The 19,920-nt window shown below is 44.2% G+C and overlaps 1 protein-coding gene across 1 annotated transcript in view; it reads right to left on the reverse strand.

Moving 5' to 3' along the window:
* The window catches only part of CD36 (CD36 molecule (CD36 blood group)), a 553,162-nt gene that overhangs the window by 85,651 nt on the left and 447,591 nt on the right, over positions 1-19,920 (reverse strand). Inside the window, exon 10 of the mRNA XM_086919832.1 lies at positions 4,244-4,317. Within this exon, the coding sequence (XP_086775958.1) occupies positions 4,244-4,317 (74 nt within the window). The remainder of the gene's footprint in view (positions 1-4,243; positions 4,318-19,920) is intronic.

A 19,920-nucleotide genomic window follows, 5' to 3' on the forward strand; every position in this document is an offset into this window, starting at 1 on the left:
GCCCCAGCACCGGTTTGAACTGGCCCATGCATGGGACACCTTGTGTGCCCCAGGCAGTGTCTCAATCCTTTCAGCCCTCCCTGTCCCAATACACAAAATCCTGTCTGGGGTGGTGCTAGCACCTCCCAAGGCAGGAAACCTATTGTCCAAGCCTCCCTCGCTGGAAGGACTCCCAGCAGCAGGAGGTCAGACTTGTGTCTGTGGCAGCAGCATCCATTTTGTGATGCTGAGGCTCTGGTTAACTTTAACCGGGAATAGTAGGAACAGCATGTCTTCTCCCTCTCGAAGGGTGGAATGCTACCCCCATCAACAGGACTGGCGAGGGGGTAGTATTCCAAATCGTATGATACCTTACTCGACATGTTTTGATAAAGCCAAACCATAGTTAGCATTTAACCGGGAGGTTAATGATGCACTTAAAAGTATATGGTATGGCAATATCCTAGAACAGCTATAAGGACATGGTTCCGAAAGCTGCAGACAGGCTCAGCTCATGCTAGAGCACCATCTCACATAAAACCAAGCACTCTGCCTCCAGGATTGTTAAGGCCTGCCATAGGAGTGACTTATAAGTGTATATGTGTCTAGATATAAGGTTAGATATAGGCATACTATATCTAAAGCAAAGGGTGATTACACCACCTTGCCCCAGCTGAGTGATCAGCCAGTTGTGTCAATTTGGGTGGCCAGCCAGGGGTGGCATAATACATGCTGCAGCCCCTGGTAGGCCTTGGATGCACCTATGCCCTGGGTACCTATAGTACACTGTACAGGGGCTCATAAGGTGACCCAGTATCCAATTGGAGATGTACCTAGGGTACATGGAGTCCATTTTAATGAGAGAGCAGATAGCCTGGGGCCTGATTAGCGGGATCCCAGGCCAAATAAGTCGAAAACCAGCTAAACACTAGGCAAAAAATCTGGGGTAACCATAGTCAGGTATCCACCTTCCTACAACCGGATCATTTACTCGTATGCAAGAACGTTCAATTGCACAGCGCATGTAATGTGGAGGCTCCGAATTTAGCTTGCATTTTAAAGGGAATTCTTGTGCCAGCTATCTTATCAACATTCTCACTATTAGCTAACGGTCGTTATTCACTTTCGAATAATGAAGCGTGCTGCGGGATGTTGGCTGGAATTCCGTACATTGTCACTGTTTCACAGTAAGTAGTTTGCTGTAAAAATGAGCTTTTCCCGCCCCGCATGGGAGGCTTGATATCTCTATTTGGCCTTCCATTCCGACCCTGAAGGCAGAGTTCAACAAGTTAAACAGAATAAGAGCTTTATTGTCACAAAAAGAGGTCCCTCTCACTTCGTCTCGTGAAATATTTGTCCTTCACTTTTCTAACACACGTGCAGAAGTACACCCGCTTTTGAATACGGATCTTCCACTTCCTTTTGGCGCTTTGATCCATACAATCTTCAATGCCTCGACCACTACGGACCTGGTACACTTTTTTTAAATTGTTAGCTCCGGCCTTGTGACTTCATTCCAAACTATATTTGGTGTGATACCGGTATTTTTTCATTCTATTTTTTCCAGCATCTTTGGCCGTTTCCCTCTAATTCTCGCCTTGGATACTGGTATGCTGCTGTTGATTTGCCTGCTCTGAAATGGCTGCACTGTCTGTATCAAGAGACAGTCCACCCCGACTGACCCAGCTTCCTGATCGAATGCTTGGCCACTATGAAGTACTGCCATTGGCCACATTGAGAGTGGCATATGGATTATCATTTCGCTTTTCTTATTTTACTTGTGTTCAGCCCATGCTCCATTGCCTGGATTTCCAATTCAAATGGGCGTTAGATCTCTGTCTCACAAATTCGGTGTCTCCTGCTCCCGATTTTGATCATCTAATCATGACTCCCTTAGTGGCTCATGAGTTGGCCTGTTCTGGTTTCGGAATTATGACCTGTTCTGCGGCTCACGGAGTTTTGGCGTATTGGGATATATATACGGCTGCGCATGACTTCCTGGAACGAAGTTATCTTGAAGTAAATGCAAGTTGTCCTCTGATCGAGTGGCTCCTGAAATCGAGGAGCATGTATGTTCATTTCCGTTACTAAATTGGATGGTGGAACTCTTTGCTGACAATAACAATGGCTTCCTTTTAGAGGCTGTTGCAACATACTGTGCATACACGCAGATGGATTAAATTGGCATGGATCCAACATGCTTGCATCACTCAAGTTTTTTTTTCTTCTCCCCGTGATGAAACATTTTTTTTTTCAACTTGCATTTTTCTTTTTAAAGCCTTTTTTCTATTTTTGTTCATTTTATTTCCTCGTGACCTCTTTATGACAAAACTGACCTTATTTCTGTATCCCACAGACTGGAACTCTGAATTCTTCTTAAGTTTCTTTTCCTACATTAGCCCGATCAAGGGGGGGTGTAGTGAGGATACAGTTCTGCCTGCACACATTGATATGTTAGCATAAGTTAGTTAGTTGCTCAAACACCATTTACTGCTTTTTGCACACAACACTACAGGTCCCTGTTTTTATAAAGACAAACAGCTTGATTTCGTTCACATGAGAACGGCCTGTTTTTCACATCTCTAGACTCACACCACGACCTCAAGTCTGCACAAAGTGTTCAAGGTTAAAATAACAATGTATGCTGTTGATCAGGTTGATCAGTCCAAGCTCTAGACACAACACGAAAACAGCTTCTCATTTCTAAAACTCGGTGCTTTTAATATTACATTGCATGCATGAGACAGGCACTTGGAAAAACCTTTCCATGGACAAAGCTGTGCTGATCTGGGCACTGATTCACTTCACCTGATCTTGGAGGTATGGGGTTCCCCGTTTTAGCCTAGAGATCTTCTATCATTATAACATGATTTCTCCCTGTGCATTTTATGGAATTGTAACAATGCTGATTGTACTGATTTAATGCATATTTTACTTATGTTAGCAAAGATACTGCATCTTAGAGGACATAGTTGAAATAAACATTTTAAACAATACTCTGTCTCTGATTACACATGTTGTGGACATTTATGAGAATATAAATGAAAGAGTGTTCTTGATTCCCACATGAGGTCACAAAGTTGTTTGTTCTGGGTTGTCTAATCATTGGTAGCTTTGCTCTAGTACGAAGAATGAATGAGACGCTGATGCTAGTCGGAATGGGGGTTCTGGGCACTGAGGTGGGTTTTTGGTACACCACAATACACAGAGGTCCTGGTTTCCTGTGCATAGTTGTGTGCATGAGCAGAATCCCTGCAACAGGGCCTTCGACTGCCGCTCCTATGCCAAGGAACGGTGGTTCCACCACATAGCCGGTGTTCCCAGGGCAGTCGGACGGCATGATTCCCAATCGGAGGGTTGGACCACCGGTGCAGCGGTGGCTGAACCTGTCAATGACGCGCCACCACCAGCCTGGCAGTCCTTAGACTGCCAGACTCATAATAGGGCCCTAAGAAACTGTTATCCCCATGTATAGTACACATATACTTGTGTATATTTACTTTTGTGAATCAGGCCTTATATTCACACCTTAAGACTGCTTAATGTAAACCCCTATCCAGGGCTAAGTCTAATTTATGCATTGAAAATCCTTTTACACATTGGGATCTATGTTGACAAGGCCTTTTAGCATGCTATTGACCGTATGAGACACAAATTCATAGTAACATTCTGCTCTTTAAAATGCCAAAGTTTTATTTTTTTATTTAAAAGCAAGAAACATTTCAAAAGTTGTGATGAAGACATTTTTAAAATATTAGCAAAAACCCTACCAGAATCAATGTAGACTATTACTAAACAAGCACTGACAAACCCAATTGGTCTGGCATGTGACACTGGACATAGATATTTTGGCTTTGCCAATGGTGTTTCCCCGAGATGGCTGGAAAGGAAGGGCATGAGCAGAAGGAGACAATGATAGACAGAGAGAGGTAAAAAAAATTGTCAATGTTCACTTCAATGCAATGTCTTGATGCCAGTAGTAGAAGGGCACACCATGTACTATCAGATCATGGTGAGAACAAAATGCTCCTTGGGTGGGGCAAACACAAGAATAGAGAAGAAAGCATTCAAATCAGGAGCAAGCAACTGAGATAGACAAGAAAGCTGAGGAATCATCAGTAAAGGGTGAACCCAAAGCCCACTCTAATCTATACTGAATACAATAGGTATGATGGATGCCAGCAGATGGCTAAAACCGGCTTTATATGAGGCCCACAAAGTTAGAGGGGTACAGGCACAAAGCTAATTGAAAAATAAAACTTACTCAATTTTATCTGTAGGTTTAAACACCAAATTGATCTGCAGTCTTTTGGAATACTTTAATGTAAATCCAGTTGTCTGAAAAACATGAATGTCAAACATTTACGGAATTCTGCTTGTTTCTCATTCACCATTCTCAACTCATTTGAAATCAACAGCATTGTCAATAATCCACATGTAAAATCATTTGTGTCAATATAAAATCAGCCTTTATGATAGGTGAGCCAATAATTTGCAATATTTTTTTTTCACTAAACAATAGCATAACGATAGTATGCCTAAAATAATTTTTTGAACAAGCTCGCAATTGACACACATAATTTGTGAAAACTTCCACAGAACTGTGTTGGAAAGCAAATTCATGTTTTATAAGAATTACTAACTGCATTCAATTTACTTACGTATCAAAATCGATTAATTTTTATTTTTTAATACGCATGTTTTTCCAGCATTGATTTTTAAGCAGGTAAAAACTTTATTTATACGAGGATGGGTAACACTGAAAAGGTAAGGTCAAAACAAACATAGAAAGTTTTTCAACCTCTGTGAAGTTTATAAACGTACTAAAGTTAAAAACGTGATTTCCATTGCTTAGACTCTAGGAGAATCTGTACCCCCAGCAGCAGAGTTCCATGTAGGTCAATGTGCAGCTGTTATTGACTTTCCTTAGCCCCACATAAAATCCTGTAGCTCACCCCATCCCCTACCACCAAGGCAAAGTCCTATTTGTCCACCCATTCCGTAGGGAAAGTTCCGCTTGGTGCTTGCCCCAACCTTAGCAAGGTTCTGTTGTCTATGCGCTCTTAGCCCATTTCCCAGAATAAAAGACCTGTTACAGCCAACTGCAAAAAGGATAACAGTAAAGAAAATCTTGGTAGGAAAATTTCATAATGACAATTTCCTTCTTAAGGATGAACCTTTTTCTGGACAGCCTTGAGGATGAAATTACCATTATGTCCATTCCATGTTAGATTTGTTTGCATTGGTGAAACACACTGTGAGAAAGCGCCTCTCTTTGAGCGGGCACTCCCATTTTTTGTATGGATGGTGCTGGATTTTGAACTCTGCACACTGGATCACTGTTGTTCATTCCCCAGTGTATGTGCTCTGAACCCTAAAATATGGTAATATTGGCTAACTACTAATTGGCATATTTAACTTTCCAGAAAGGCCATAGTATATAGTGCAAGATACATATCAATGGCATAGAAAATGTTAATGTCACCTGTGGACTGCAGCACATTTTGTTTCATTCCCTATGCTGACAAAGGAACGATGGCTTCAGGCCTACCGGCGTAGCCTGACTCATGCAGTTTTTAAACCTGCAGGTGAACCTGTCAAAATAACACATTTTGACAGGAAATAACCCAACTTTTAAATATGATATAAGTCACCCCTAAGTAGGCCTTGTAGACCATAAGGTAGGGTGCCTAATATTTTAAATTGGTACATACAAAAATTTTATATTGCCATTTATCTACAATAACTACCCCCGAAAAGCTACTTTCCTTTTTTCAACCTTTATTTTAAAGTTTTAAAACACATATCAATACAATAGAAACCTTCCAACAATGGTGCTTTGTAGCCACCCTGAATATGGGGGTTGGGGATATTGTGGGCCACAAATGCCTTTACTTCATTAGGAGTCCGAATTTAGCCCTTGAATGACATCCAAGTCTTTTTCAACTTTATGTATTTTTACTGACAATAATGCAGTCAATTTCTCCATTGTGTGAATGTACTAGGACATCGTCCATCATAAGCCCAGTGGAGGTGAGGCTTTCTGCTTCCAACAGTGGGCTAGGGTTAATCTAACGACTATGTAAAATTACATTATAAACTGCCCTATAGTCTCCCCCTGGTGGCCTCACAGGATCACAGCTGGATTGCGTGGGAGAGCAATTCCTGGAATATCTTTAATAATGTTTAACATTAGTTAGCCCAATACGACTGGGCATGTGGGCAAGACCACCAAATGTGAGCGATTTTGCTCCATGACTGACAATCCCTCCAGCACTTATCGGTGGTCACAAACATGGCCCTAAATCTAGACGTAGTCAGGTACCATCTGGTGAGTACTTGAAGGCACTTTTCTAGTTTTGAAAGCCATCACAGCTCTTCGCCTCATCTATATCACTTATAAGTTCCTCATCGCAGATATCATACTACTGTGCCATACTGTGTTTGGGTCTATATCTAAAACTTAATATAAGCGGAAAGTGCCCTTTCACTTGAAGGCTGATTGAATACAGACTCCACCATGGTTAACTCATGCCCACCGTGGTTTCTTTAGTCTTCAGTGTAAGGCCTGTGTTACTTTGAATTTATCTCTTGTTTGTGTTTGGTAAGGGTCGACACAGTCCTCTCTGGTTTTTAGGTTTTCGATATAAAAGAAATCTCATATTCTGCATGGGTCCACCACTTCTGGATTTAAGAAGAGAGGGTCATGTTGGCCCAGTGAAAAATGAGGATTGTAATTCAACATGGTAAGGGAGGACATGAAGCATATGACCCTATCTATACCGACTAGGCCCTTCCAGTAGTCAGATAGTTCTGTAAGGTATACCAGAGTGCATCTCTATGCGGTCTATGATGTGGAGGTAGCTAAAGCAAATGTTGTAATGGAATAGGAGAACGTGCTTATTTGGTTATACACAGGAGGCATCGGGTGAGCAAAGACCTTCTTTTACCTTGCCCTTAAAAAGTTTGAGATTTGCAATTCTAGGATATCTGCCCTCCCATATGAAGGTCAAAAGACAAGTCTGTATTTCTTATAGGGTTGGCTTGGGAATGGCCAGAGGGATTAGTTGTGCCATGTACAGTAAACTTGGAAGGAAGTTAAACTTGATGCTATTTATTTGACTAATCTAGGACAAGTATAGCCTGCCCCAACAGTGCAAGTCTTTAAAAAGAGTTTCCAACGAAGGGGGTAGGGCATTGCATCGCACAGGTAACCATATCTCCAAATGATGCAAGTGTTCTACTGAGTCGAATCCACCACTTCCTTCTTCATGGACTTGGTAAAGTTGAGGCGAAAGCCAGACACTTCAGAGAAGGGTGCCATCTCTACCTTAAGGGCTGGAATGGAATCAGCTGGGTTAGTCAGGAAACATCGAACGCCATCAGCAGAGCGCATACGTTTGAAAGTCTTGCCTTTGAAATCAGTGCAATGTATAGCTTGATTATTGATGATGCTCTGAATGAGTGGTTACATGGCTGGACTGAACATTAAAAGGGATATCCCTGTCTCGTACCCTGCTTAAGTTGAATGCTATTGTTTTGTCCATCAAACACAGCTGAAGGACATGGGAGTTTAGCTGAAAGTTTATTCCATTGAACACGAACAGATAGCATACAGCAATCCCAGGTCACTGCTCCAGATCGCCCACAGCAGCTGCAGAGATCTGGAATGCTCACCAAGGAACATTTGACTCAACATTCCATAGTAGAAGTGAGAACATTAAAACCTAGAACATAACAGCTATGCAACAGTTACCGATTGATTTTGATCCGAGCTACTGGATTTACATTATTAGCCATGATAAATAAGGCATGACCAGGCCATGAAGTTTTAGAAAGGACTTTTTGAATATATCACAAAACTATTCTGTCATAGGCATTCTCTGCATCAAGCAAGTGAAGGATCATCTGAGTTCTATTCTTTGCGCCTATGTCAATGAGATTAACTGCCATCCTTGTAATATTGTGAGAATAGCATCCACAAACAAACCTTCATTGACAGGTGGGGATAAATTCCAGCCAAACCTGGTTGAGTCTTGTGGCAATGCTCCTCGGAAAAATGTTTATATCATTATTGAAAAGAGCTAGCCATGTATAGTTGATAGTAGCAGATGCCATCTTGTAATTATACCAATCGGGACTTGCAGCACCAAGGGGGTACCTCTATTCACCCATAGAGGTCCCTATCATCTCCACAAAGTAAAGTGGATCGGGGTGTCTCATGGTGTCCCACCGACGTGCTTGAGAAGGGCTCCATGGCGCCCATGTTCTATGCTGAGATCCCAATATGCAGCTAAGCAAGGATGTGTCATGTCGGGTCTACACCACCCAAAATATATTTTCACACTAAAAGGCTATAATAGGTAGTTATAGTTAAGACCAAAGTTTCAATAGGAAAAGCATTTTTTGGTTTGCCAATAACTTTTGTCCCGTTTGACGAACCTTCATGAAAGTTTTGAAAAACGTCTCCTTTTTGGTTCAGCAGCTGTGTTGAACATTTCGGGGTGATCTGTCAAGCTGAGGTAGAGAAAAAAGGACATAGATACACCAAATTTGGCAGGAAGCTAGATGTTGGTTCATAAAGCATGCTTTTTGTGATTTGGTGCAAATCCCTGCAGTCGTTTCAGAGATAATTAAGTTAAAAGATAAATAGATATCTGGTAGCCCAAAATCCTACTGAAATGCTAGTGAAGTTTGATTGGCTACCAACACTTCAACCAAGAAGTGTTGGCAGCCCTCTTGGAACCTGGTTCAACCAAGTCCCTCAAACAAATGATAAAACAAGGAAAAGGGGGCAGGGTAGAAACACCCTGACCCATCTAGGACTCTTGGTGGGATCCCACTGGGACCCTCCAGGGCCTGAACAAAAACATAAAAAAAAATATTTTCAGAAGGATCCACGGATCCAGCCAAAAGTAAAATCAAAAACAAAGTGCGGTCTTTAATAATCAAGGGGTCACATGGGCCACCTCTACCCGGGGCTAAGTATCGCCCTGGGGACCACCACCTCCCTGGAGCTTCTTTACTTATAATTGGGAGGTTTTGTGGGCTCCCCAAGACCCAGGGTTTTATGCTAAAAGAAGGTGGTGGGCCTCATGGACACCAACAGCCTCAGGGGTTACCGCCTCCCCAGGGCTTTAATATGAAAAATGCAGGGAGCCACACGGACCCCCTGCAGCATTTATATTGAGTGTGGGGGCACGCAGCCCCAAATAGCCTTGGGGACCACCAAATACCCAGGGATTTAAATTTAAATAATGCAGGGGGGCCGTATGGATCCCACTGCATCACGGGTGACTGCCACCTCCCTGGGACTTGAACCAAAAAGAATGCGGTGGCCCCACAACCCACCCACATCCCCGGGGCCCACCACCTCTCCTGGCCTAAATCAAACAATGGAAGGGGCCATGGGCCACTCTCCTGGAGCCAATATTTGCCAGCTCCAGCAATGTCCCGGGGTGCCCACCCCTGGGACATGGAAGTTTGCTATGGTTTGGCAGAGCACTACCACTCCAGACAAGCCAGATCAAACTCGGTTTTGCTCCGTGCAAGCAAAAGCAAGTAAAATGCTCTCGCTTGCACAAAGTGGAGCAGAATTGCTTTTGGATGGAGGTAGCTGCATGTTCAGCACTTGAATGAGCAAGGGACACACGTTTGGGAATACCATGCCAGTTCGAGCTGGACCGTTCCCATAACGAACACAGTCAAAACTGATTTGCATATGGCTGGGTTTGAACTGGGGTGGCTAAGTGAGCTAAAGAACGATGATGGATTTAACCCAGATATGTGACTGGGGTTGAGTGTCTGAAAAGTTTTAGTGCTCCGTCCTTCATCTCCTTGTATTTATCAAGGTAGGACTCTAGGCCGAGTGGTGGGGTCCCACAGGGACCCCGTTGAGGGCCCACAATGTTTTTTTTCAATTTCATAGCCAAATCGTGGTGAATCTGCAAATTTGCTCAAAACTGGAAAAGAAACAATCATGATCTCCCATGCTGGTTTAAAGTTGAGCCCATGGGAGGGCCAGGCTCTGAGGATGCCAAAAATAAAATAGCAGGGAAGGGTGGTTGCATGGACACCCAGCCACGGCCCTTTACGAGCTGTGTGACTGAGTGAGAGAGCTAGCACAGGACCTGCTCTGAGAAGGGGATTGTTCATTTCCTTATACAATCCCTGGCTGGCACAGAAGCCAACTTCAGGGGCAGACAGTTTGTACCAAATTCGATTTGCCTCAGTATAGTGCATCCTGGGATAGTTTGTAGTAAGGTAAACAGGCTGTGGTGCAAAAGCAGGAAGGGTTTCCCCTGGGAACTCTTCTTCACTTCTTAGGGTGTGTCCTGGTGTCACCTTCTAGCAACTAGCAAGTGACACCTAGAATGCTGGCACCTCACTCACAACTCCTCATAACACTCTCTGGAAGAAGAGAAGAGAGCTAGACATGCTTTTTAAGGCCTGTGTGCTGATCTGAAGGACAGGCCCTGGTCCTGCTTGTACCCAGGAATAAGAAGTGGACTCCAAGGGTCAAATTGCAGCTCTCTAGTGTGGCTACAGGATGTAACAAGCTGATTTGATTTGATTTAAGATTTATAAAGCACCTGAATAACCCACCAAGGGGTATCTCTGCGCTCGCGAACTGAATTGTTGGACAGAGACAGGGGGTAAGTTAGAACAATGAGGTCTTCAAGAGCTTGCAAAATCTCAGGAAGTCAGAGCATTCATGCAACTGAATAGGAAGTTGATTCCAGAAGGTAGGGGCTAAGTGGAAAAAATCTTTCCCATCTAGCCGAACCGTCTTGTGATGTGGAACCACAAGTAGAGATTCTGAGGGTCCCTGGGGGCCAACTAGCCCACCAGCCAACTTCCAGTAAGCACCACAGAGCTGCGTTGCAGAGAGGTGGTCTGAGGCCATGCCCCTTTTTATACCTCTCTGCAATGCAGCTCCCTGGCACTTACTGGAGGTACCTGATGGGCTACTTGTCCCCCCATGGATCCTCAGGATTCAATGGGACTTAATCCCCCAACTTGCAACGCACCAGAGGGGCCTTTTGCACAGTGGTGCAGGAAGGGGGTGGGGCCTGATATAACAAGTGTGCAAACACGCCTCCTGGTGCGTTGTACATTGGGGGATTAAGTCCCCTTCAATCCTGAGGGTCTTTGGAGGCCAACTAGCCCACCAGGTACCTCCAGTAAGTGCCACAGAGCTGCTTTGGCGAGAGTTGGTCCGAGGTCACGCCTCTTTTTACACCAGTCTGCAAACGCGGCTTCTGGTGCACTGCTGGTGGGGCGATTAGGTCCTCTTGTGTGCTGAGGACCTTAGGACACAAGTGGACTTCATCCTCCGAGCAGCAGTGCGCCAGAAGCCACGTTTGCAGCGTGGTGTAAAAAGGGGCATGGCCTCCGAACACCTCTCTGCAACGCAGCTCTGTGGTGCTTACTAGAGGTACCTGGTGGGCTAGTTGGCACGCAGGGACCCTCAGGATTCAAGGACTTAATAGGGACGTTACTGTTAGAAATTAGCATTTAAAAAACCTTAGAAATTCACTGAAAAAAACATAGGTTTTAGGGACATCATAATTAGAAATTAGCAGTTAAAAAACCTTAGAAATTCAATGAAAAAATCATAGGTTTCAGGGACGTTATAGTTAGAAATTAGCATTTAAAAACCTTAGAAATTCACTGAAGAAAACCACAGGTTTCAGAGATGTTATAGTTAGTTGGACATTTCACTCGTACAAAACCAGAGAACTTTGGCCGTTATAGTTAGTAGAGCTAACTATAACTCTTGCCCCCGCAATGCACTGCTGATTACGTCACATATTACATCACTCATGACATGGTCAGTGACATCACTGATGACATCAAATAAATATGTTTTATATATACATATATGCCAAGGTGTATTGAAGAATGAGTGGGTGTATAAGTGTCTGAATGGATGATTTAGTAGGTGCATGACTGATTGTATAACTGACTGAATAAGAGTATCTTACCTAATGCATGGGTTAGTGAGTAAACTGTGTAAATGTATGTATCAGTCTGTCAGTTGGCGTATAAGCAGCTGCATGGGTTGGTGAGAAGCTACATGACTGTCTTTATGGGTTATTTATTGGTTGTCTGAGTATCTGTATGGCTGCCTGAGTGTCTGTGTGAGTAAGTGGGGGTGAGTGACTGTGCATAGATGTGTGAGTAGGTTATTCACTGGGTGTATGGGTTCAAGAGTGCATCTGTGAAGGGCTCTATGGGTGGTTGAGTGTATGTATGGGTGTGTTAGTGAGTGAATGGATGTCCCAGTGGTATGTGTGAGTAACTACGTATGTGAAAGGCAGTATATGTGAGTGTTGGAGTATATAAATGGGGACCCGTAGTACAGAAAAAAAGGGAGAGGTATTCAGGGCAAATGCGGCAATATCCAATTTTGCAAGAAAAATGGGCAATAGCCCAGTGACCGCATTACTCCAACTCTACCAGGCCAAGAGTGTTGCTACTGCATGCTATGGCAGTGAGATATGGGGATATGCCCCACTAGGAGCCCTGGAGATAGTAGAAAATAACTTTCTCAAACAGATATTAAGGGTTCCTAGGGGAACAGCAAATTTCTCTGTACATGAAGAGCTAGGTATACCATTTCTATGTGATAAAATAGCAGTAAACCCTCTAGTATGTTGGCTAAATTGCTGGTTAAATAACGATGTACCTCTTACTCAGCTGATATTGAGGGAAGCGCTAACATGGGAAAATAGGCTTAAGGTCCCATGGATAAAGTATTTAAGTAACTGCTTCAACGAAATAGGGCGCCCCAAACTCTTCTTAACTCCAAAATCCATTACGAAACTGGATGTTATTCTTGTGAAGAAGGCTTTTATCTTTTCCAGGTACTTAGTCAGGGAGGCCGGTGAACTAAGGAAAGGAAGTGTACGAAAACATGTGCTATTAAAAACAACTTTACTCATGGAACCGTACCTGTCATGGCCGATGTCAAGCTATGATCGTTTCCTGTTGACAAGGTTCAGGCTGGATTTATTTCACTTATTGCTGGCCGTGCCAAAGGGATCCTACCGTGGACAAGTGCTGCCGGCTTGCGGCTGCGACGAAAAGTCTCCGGAAGACCTGGCACACTTTTTATTTTTCTGTCCGTTTTACATTATACCTCGGAGGTTATACTTACAACCCTGTCTTAAAAAATTGAATTTCTCTCAATTTAGACCAGCACTTTATTATCTTCAGATGCTAAGCTGTGATTGTACCTTATTTATTTGCAGCTTTTTAGAATTAGCACTCAAATTTAGGAAAAGTATGGAAGGTTAATTGTACTGGTAATAGATGTATTTCTAGAAAAATACTAACCTTTTTATATCTCCTGAACACTCCTTTTTAACATTTTGAGTGTACATTCTTCCTGTAACTTTTTGTAACTTTTTGTAATCAATTTAATCTAGCTGTTTTTAACTTCTTTATGTAAATACGAGTCAATATATGTTTTGTGTGTAATGCTTTTATGGTTGTTATTTTAAATAACTAATAAAGTTATTTGACTTGACTTGACTTGAGTGTTGGAGTATATAAATGACTATTCATTAGAGTGAGTGATTGTGAGAGTGGCTATATGGTTGAGTGGGTGATTGTATCAGTGATTGTATAAGAGAGTAAGCTTTGTTACATATGTATAAATAAGTGAGGTGGTCTGTGTATAACTGTCCAGCCTCCCCTGACTGACACTTCGACCCGCGCTGCTCACGGGGCGGGCGAGAGCCCAGCAGGCAGAGAGCAGGACTCCCCCCGAGCGGTTCTGTGTGCACCGTCTGCCCGCTTTGAAGAGGTGCAGCCGGCGGGGAGTGCGGCCGGGGCCCCACGCACCCAGGGATGGTGCAGAGCTCACGCTCTCTCTTCACGGCTGGGACCAGCTCCGATCGCCCTTCATCCTGCGTGGGCTCCTTGACCTGGACTCTCGCCCTGAGAGCTTGCTGCTGTTTTGGACTCTACCCCTCGCCGGACCCGCTGCGCGGGTCCCGCTTCGTGTGGGAGGACTGCTGAGCTCCATAGGACTTTGGCTTTGTAAGCTGGTGTGGAGCGGAGGGGAAGAGCTGCAGGGCTGCGAGCGACTGCAGGGACTCCAACTACCAGGAGTCCCTGCCTGGCCAATAGTGCACACCTGGCCCGCTCTCCCTGCAAGCCCCGCCCCCAGCGAACGGACCTTTGAAAACCCTACCTACTTCCTGCTCTGGTGGGACACTTTGTGTTTCAGGATCGCCCTTCATCCTGCGTGGGCTCTGTGACCTGGACTCTCGCCCTGAGAGCTTGCTGCTGTTTTGGACTCTACCCCTCGCCGGACACGCTGCGCGAGTCCCGCTTCGTGTGGGAGGACTGCTGAGCTCCATAGGACTTTGGTTTTGGAGCTGGTGTGGAGCGGAGGGGAAGAGCTGCAGGGCTGCGAGCGACTGCAGGGACTCCAACTACCAGGAGTCCCTACCTGGCCAATAGTTCACACCTGGCCCGCTCTCCCTGCAAGCCCCGCCCCCAGCGCGTCACCCTCTCTATAACATTTGACATCGTCTACCGCTGCGCGGGAGCGCGCGGGAGCGCCCGGGGCGAAGCCCGGGCAAAGGGCGGGCCGTCTAAGGCCGTCCAAGGACGTATAAGGACGGGCCGGACCCTTCCTCTTTCGTGTCGGACTCAAGGACTTGGAGTATGTTATTGTAATTAGAGGTCTTATTTAGGTATTCAATCCACTTTCTTTGTGAAAGCTCACTGTTTGATTAGCCTGAACTGTTCCACTTTGAAAACTGTCTATATACTGTAACCCCACATGATGTCCTTACGATCAGGGAAGGGTAGGCAGGTAACGGTAAGGTCAAGTAGCGGTACAGCCAAAGGAACTTTAGATGATTTTATTATACGGGCCACGGGGATACTGGATAAAGAAATTGCCCTCACAGAAAGGCCTTTGTCTTTAGATCTAGTTACGGGAAAACGTTCCTCTTTGGGAAAGATTGGCTCTGCAACCATTCCTGAAAAGAGCATAATTTCTGACCTGGAAGCCAGCCCTAACCTAGTAGTAATCCCAGATTCCCAATCAACATCTATGGATGGCGTAGTGGACTGTCCATTAGAAAATCATGTTCTCACGAATACTACTGGGGAAGGTACCCAGCACTGCAACTCGGCCGAATCAGGGTTGGTCCCCCCACAATCATATGTCCTGGACTCCGACCCGGTAGTTAACAAATCTGGTAAACGCAAGAGAGGGGGGGTCATACTAAGGGAAGTAGAACTAAATTGGCCAAAACATCTGCTTCAAGAGTCTTCGCTAAACTACCCAGACAAAGGGGAACTTTGTCAGGGGAGTTCGGTTAGTGGATTCATTGTTGCCAAAGTAATAAAAATAAGGAGCTCTTGGTTAATGTAGAGAAGCTGGTAAAAAGCCTTTTGACTCCCCTCATAGAAAGAACACAAATTATCAACCTAAAACTGGATCAACTAGAGCATTTAATATCAGCTAACACACACTCATTGGAGACTCTGGCTGTAAATAGTAAACCTCCTGAGCCCGTGGGGAATCGTATCACAACAAAGAAGGGGGCCCAAAAAAACCAAAATCAAATTATACAAACACAGCCCACCGTATCCATGGTCTCCAAGGGAACCCCCGTACAAACAGCCTTGACCAAACCCACATTGCCAGCTAATGCGGGCACTCAGTTAAAGACTGTTACAGCTATAGCATCAACATCAAGCTCAGCTGCCTCTGTTTCAGCGGTCACACCCGGAGGTAATCAAACTCCATTGAGTAGACCATCAGCCCCTGGTAACACAGCCCCCCTAACTAACCCAATCTGTGTGAATATACCCCCTGACTCGGCCCCCAATATGGCAATTTTGACAGGTGTTCCGGTAGTTGCAACAAACAAATATGAAACAGGAGAGGATTTATTAAACAAGGTAAAAGTTTGGCTTAATAACAATAGACCACTTCCACCAGCTGCGGCTACAAAAATATTAAGTGTGCGAAGGGTGCCCTGGGTCGGGCCAAGTAAGAAGAACTTAGAGGGGGATTGTATCCTTATCAATTTTAGGGATACTTGGGTTAAGGATATGATTTGCAATAAAGCAAGGTTTGCCAGGATGGGAGATATCCAATGTATAGGCTTAGAATATTTTTACCCCAATTTGTATCATGTTCCCCCCACTTCTGCCACCCTGAGTCAAGAGTTCGAGGCAACAGCCATTTTGGTTGGACATAGAGTAATGCTGCACCTCGTCCCCCCCGAAATCATCCTGGTTTGTGGTACCAGGATGATGGATGCCTTATGAGACCGCCAAGCATTTGCAATCCTATCCAAGTACCCTATAATCAACCAAAAATAAGATTTCAGGGAGAGGAATATTTAGGGTGGACGCAAAATAACATTCCCCTGAGAAACCGTTTTGACCCATTAATGGGAATGGAGGGTTTAGACTGACCACCAGCCAGGTATAAGGAAAATGCTTCACTTGTGTCACATCTGGCTATGGGGGGAAATATGGGTGAAACGCAGAAGGATATTTCAGTGGTAGCTGCCGCTGACCGTGATGCTCAGTCTATTAGCCCTCTGAACACTGAGGACAATGGAAACCCAGGATGTGAGATTAAATCATCTTCGTCAGGGCAAGACTGGGTAACTTCAACAGAATTTATGGGGGAAAATTTAGGGGAATCTAGACTGCGCTTAATTTCGTGGAATATCGCAGGTCTTGCGGGCAGATTGGAGGATGAAGCCTGGCTGGATTATGTGGGTAGCCAGGATATTCTGTGCCTTCAGGAGACGTGGAGCCGGATGGCTCAGGATATTGAGGGTTTTCAATCTTTTAATGTTCTGGCGGTTCCCTCACCAGCTGGGAGGGCTAGGGGTGGGATAATGACAGCACTATCTATTAAACTGCAGAATTTGACAACTTCCAAGATAGTAGATACTCCCTGGTATCAGTTGCTCTTGTTGGAAAATCTGTTCCCTGAGCCTTTGTTGTTGATCAATTGGTACCACAATGTTTTTGATGGGAATGATGTATCGAAAATTCAGAGTTTGGAGGAAGCAATATGTAAGGCGTGTAGTGAACGACCTCTACTGTCTGTTATCTGGGTTGGTGACTTTAATTGTTCGAGGTGTAGATTTGGTGGTTCAAATGTGTGTGGTTTAGAAGATCTAAACGAACAGCCTTTAATGCATTTTAATCACACGCCCCAGGGAGACGCCTTAAATAATATCATTGTTTTAAATGACTTATGTATGGTGGAACCCTGGGTTGCCTCAACTTCACTACCAATACCAACCTTTCAGGGAACAAGAGGTGTGATGAGCTCTATTGATTTTGTATTTGTGTCTAGCAGTTTTCTCCAATATGTTAATAGGCTTGAGGTAGTAGCAAATGCCGCAAGTGACCATAATCCTTTAATGCTGTCTTTGTGTATTCCTGCAAGTAAAAAACTGTCGGTTTGGGAACACCCCATAAAATATAACAAGAATCAGGGCATCACCCTGAAGTGGGGGAAAATAGATGCGGCTGGCCTAGAGGCAGAGATCCTTAACACCTGTAAAACCGAAATTGAATCGTGTTTACGCCCGGCATCTGATCCTGAAAAGGTCATTGAGAGTTTCGAAAAATTATGTGGTTACGTGGCTGAGCACCTTAGAAAACCAGCGGGAGAGAAAGTCTAAAGGGTCAAAGGGGCTTTAGATGGTTCGATTCTGTGTGCTCCGCCTCACATAAATCCTTAAGAGTGGCCCTACAACAAAAACCAAGGAAGAGAGAACTGATAAGAACAAGTAGAAGGGCCTATAAGGAGGCTATTGCAAAGAGGAAGCAGGACTTAAAAAACCGTGCCTGGGAAGATCTAGAGAAGGCGTCTAAGCTAAAAGATAGCAGGCTCTTCTGGGAGGTATTAAACCGCCCCTTATTTAAGAGTGATGCCAAGGAATCCATAGTGATGCAGGTCACTAGTGAATCATGGGAATCCCATTATGGCAACATTTTTAATCCAAAATCCCTACAAACTATGGAAACACTGGATAATACAGGGGATTTGGTGATTCCATCTACAGCTTTGGCCCTTAGCTCTTCGCTCACATTGGAAGAGGTTGAGGAAGCTTTAAGGAAAGGCATATCATTAAAAGCCCCAGGCCCTGACGCTGTCCCTTTGGACTTTTTTAAACACAATATTGAGGTATGGGCTCCTGTGTTATTAAATGTGTTTAAGGCTGCTGTTTTTGGACGTATTCCTGTGTCCTGGAAGGAGGCAGTGGTGGTGCCGATTTTTAAGAAGGGCGATAGGTGTGATCCCCGATGCTATCGCCCTATATCTCTAATAGATGCATCATGTAAAATACTGGGAAGGGTTGTTTTGGCCAGACTAGAAACATGGGCAGATTCTGTTGGCCTAATTGTGAATTCCCAGTACGGTTTCAGGAGAGGAAAGGGCACAGTCGAGCAGTGTCTGAATTTGGCACTAATTATTGGCAAGTACATGAAGGCAAGGAAGTCTGCAATATACCTTGCCTTCATGGACTTGTCAAGTGCCTTTGACACTGTTTGCAGAAATAAGCTGTGGCAGATGATGAATGACATGGGCTTTGAGGAACCCCTTGTCACACTACTCCGTAGACTACACGCAGCCACAACCGTGTCCATAAGGTTTGGACCTGGAGGGGAAATGACAAATTCCATTCCATCAACCGAGGGGGTGCGTCAAGGATGCATTTTGGCACCTTTTCTGTTTTTAGAATACACAAACGGATTAGAAAAGTACTTGCTGGACCACTGTTGCGATTTCCCAAAAGTAAATGGTAAGAGCATTCCTATGCTCTCTTATGCAGATGATACTGTTTTAATGACTCTCACAGGAAATAGTATGCAGGTGTTTTTAGACGCTTTTTATACCTTCATGCTGGACCTTGACCTGAAGGTTAATTTTACAAAATCCTTTATAATGGCCTGTGGTCCAAAAGGGTCAAAAATCAGGAAATTTGTAGTGAATAACCTTACCATTGAAAAGGTGGACAATTTTAATTACCTTGGAAATCTGTTTAATAATAAACTAAGTTGGGCCCCATTAATGAAGGCCCGAGCTCAGAGTGCCAGCCGGTCCATAGAGGGCCTTTTCCGTTTTTGCAGTAAGTTGGGCCAAAAACCCGTTGCGCACCTCAAAACCCTCTATATATCAAAATGTTTATCTGTGGCCACTTACGGGGCTAGGGTATGGGGGACTGAAAACCCCGCTGTGATACAGGTGATGGAAAATAAATTCCTAAAGCGGGTTTTATCGATCCCATCTGGCTCGTCAAACAGTTTTTGCCACAGTGAAATGGGTATGACCAATGTGACTGATATTGTTCGTCTGTCGCCCCTATTATTGTGGGGAAAAATATGGTTATCCAACGAGCTTCAGCTCACCAAAGAAATTCTTCATGACTGTATGACCCTAGACAATGCAAAGCAGATCCCTTGGTTGTCATATGTCAGCAATATGTTGCACAAGATAGGTCTGGGTCATCTTTATAATGACCCGAAAAAAATCCAGGGAAACATAAAAGCCCAAATAAAAGCAAGTTATTGGAAATTTTTAAACACACCATGCTTGGGTGATGTAACTGTTCATGTCAAGTCTCAGCATCAGTTCTATTTAACTTTTACAACCAATACGCAATGGCGGTTTTATCTTACAAGGTTTAGGCTAGATATCCTTCAGTTTTTGTTTGCTTTTCCCAAACAAGGGGGATGGTGTGAGAGGCTGCCCCCTTGTCGTTGCAATAACAGAGTTAACCAAAGTACCATACACCTTGTCCTCTTCTGTTCTCTTTATCAGGAGCCAGGAGCCAAGGATCCTGAAGGGGCGGCAGCCATGTACTTATAAAGAAGGTTACGACTATCTGTTATCGCTATCATCTGTTGAAGTTTGTTGTGCCATGTTAAACT

The sequence above is a fragment of the Lissotriton vulgaris genome, chromosome 1_1, assembly GCF_964263255.1.
Source record: "Lissotriton vulgaris chromosome 1_1, aLisVul1.2, whole genome shotgun sequence".
In the NCBI taxonomy this organism is placed as follows: Eukaryota; Metazoa; Chordata; class Amphibia; order Caudata; family Salamandridae; genus Lissotriton; species Lissotriton vulgaris.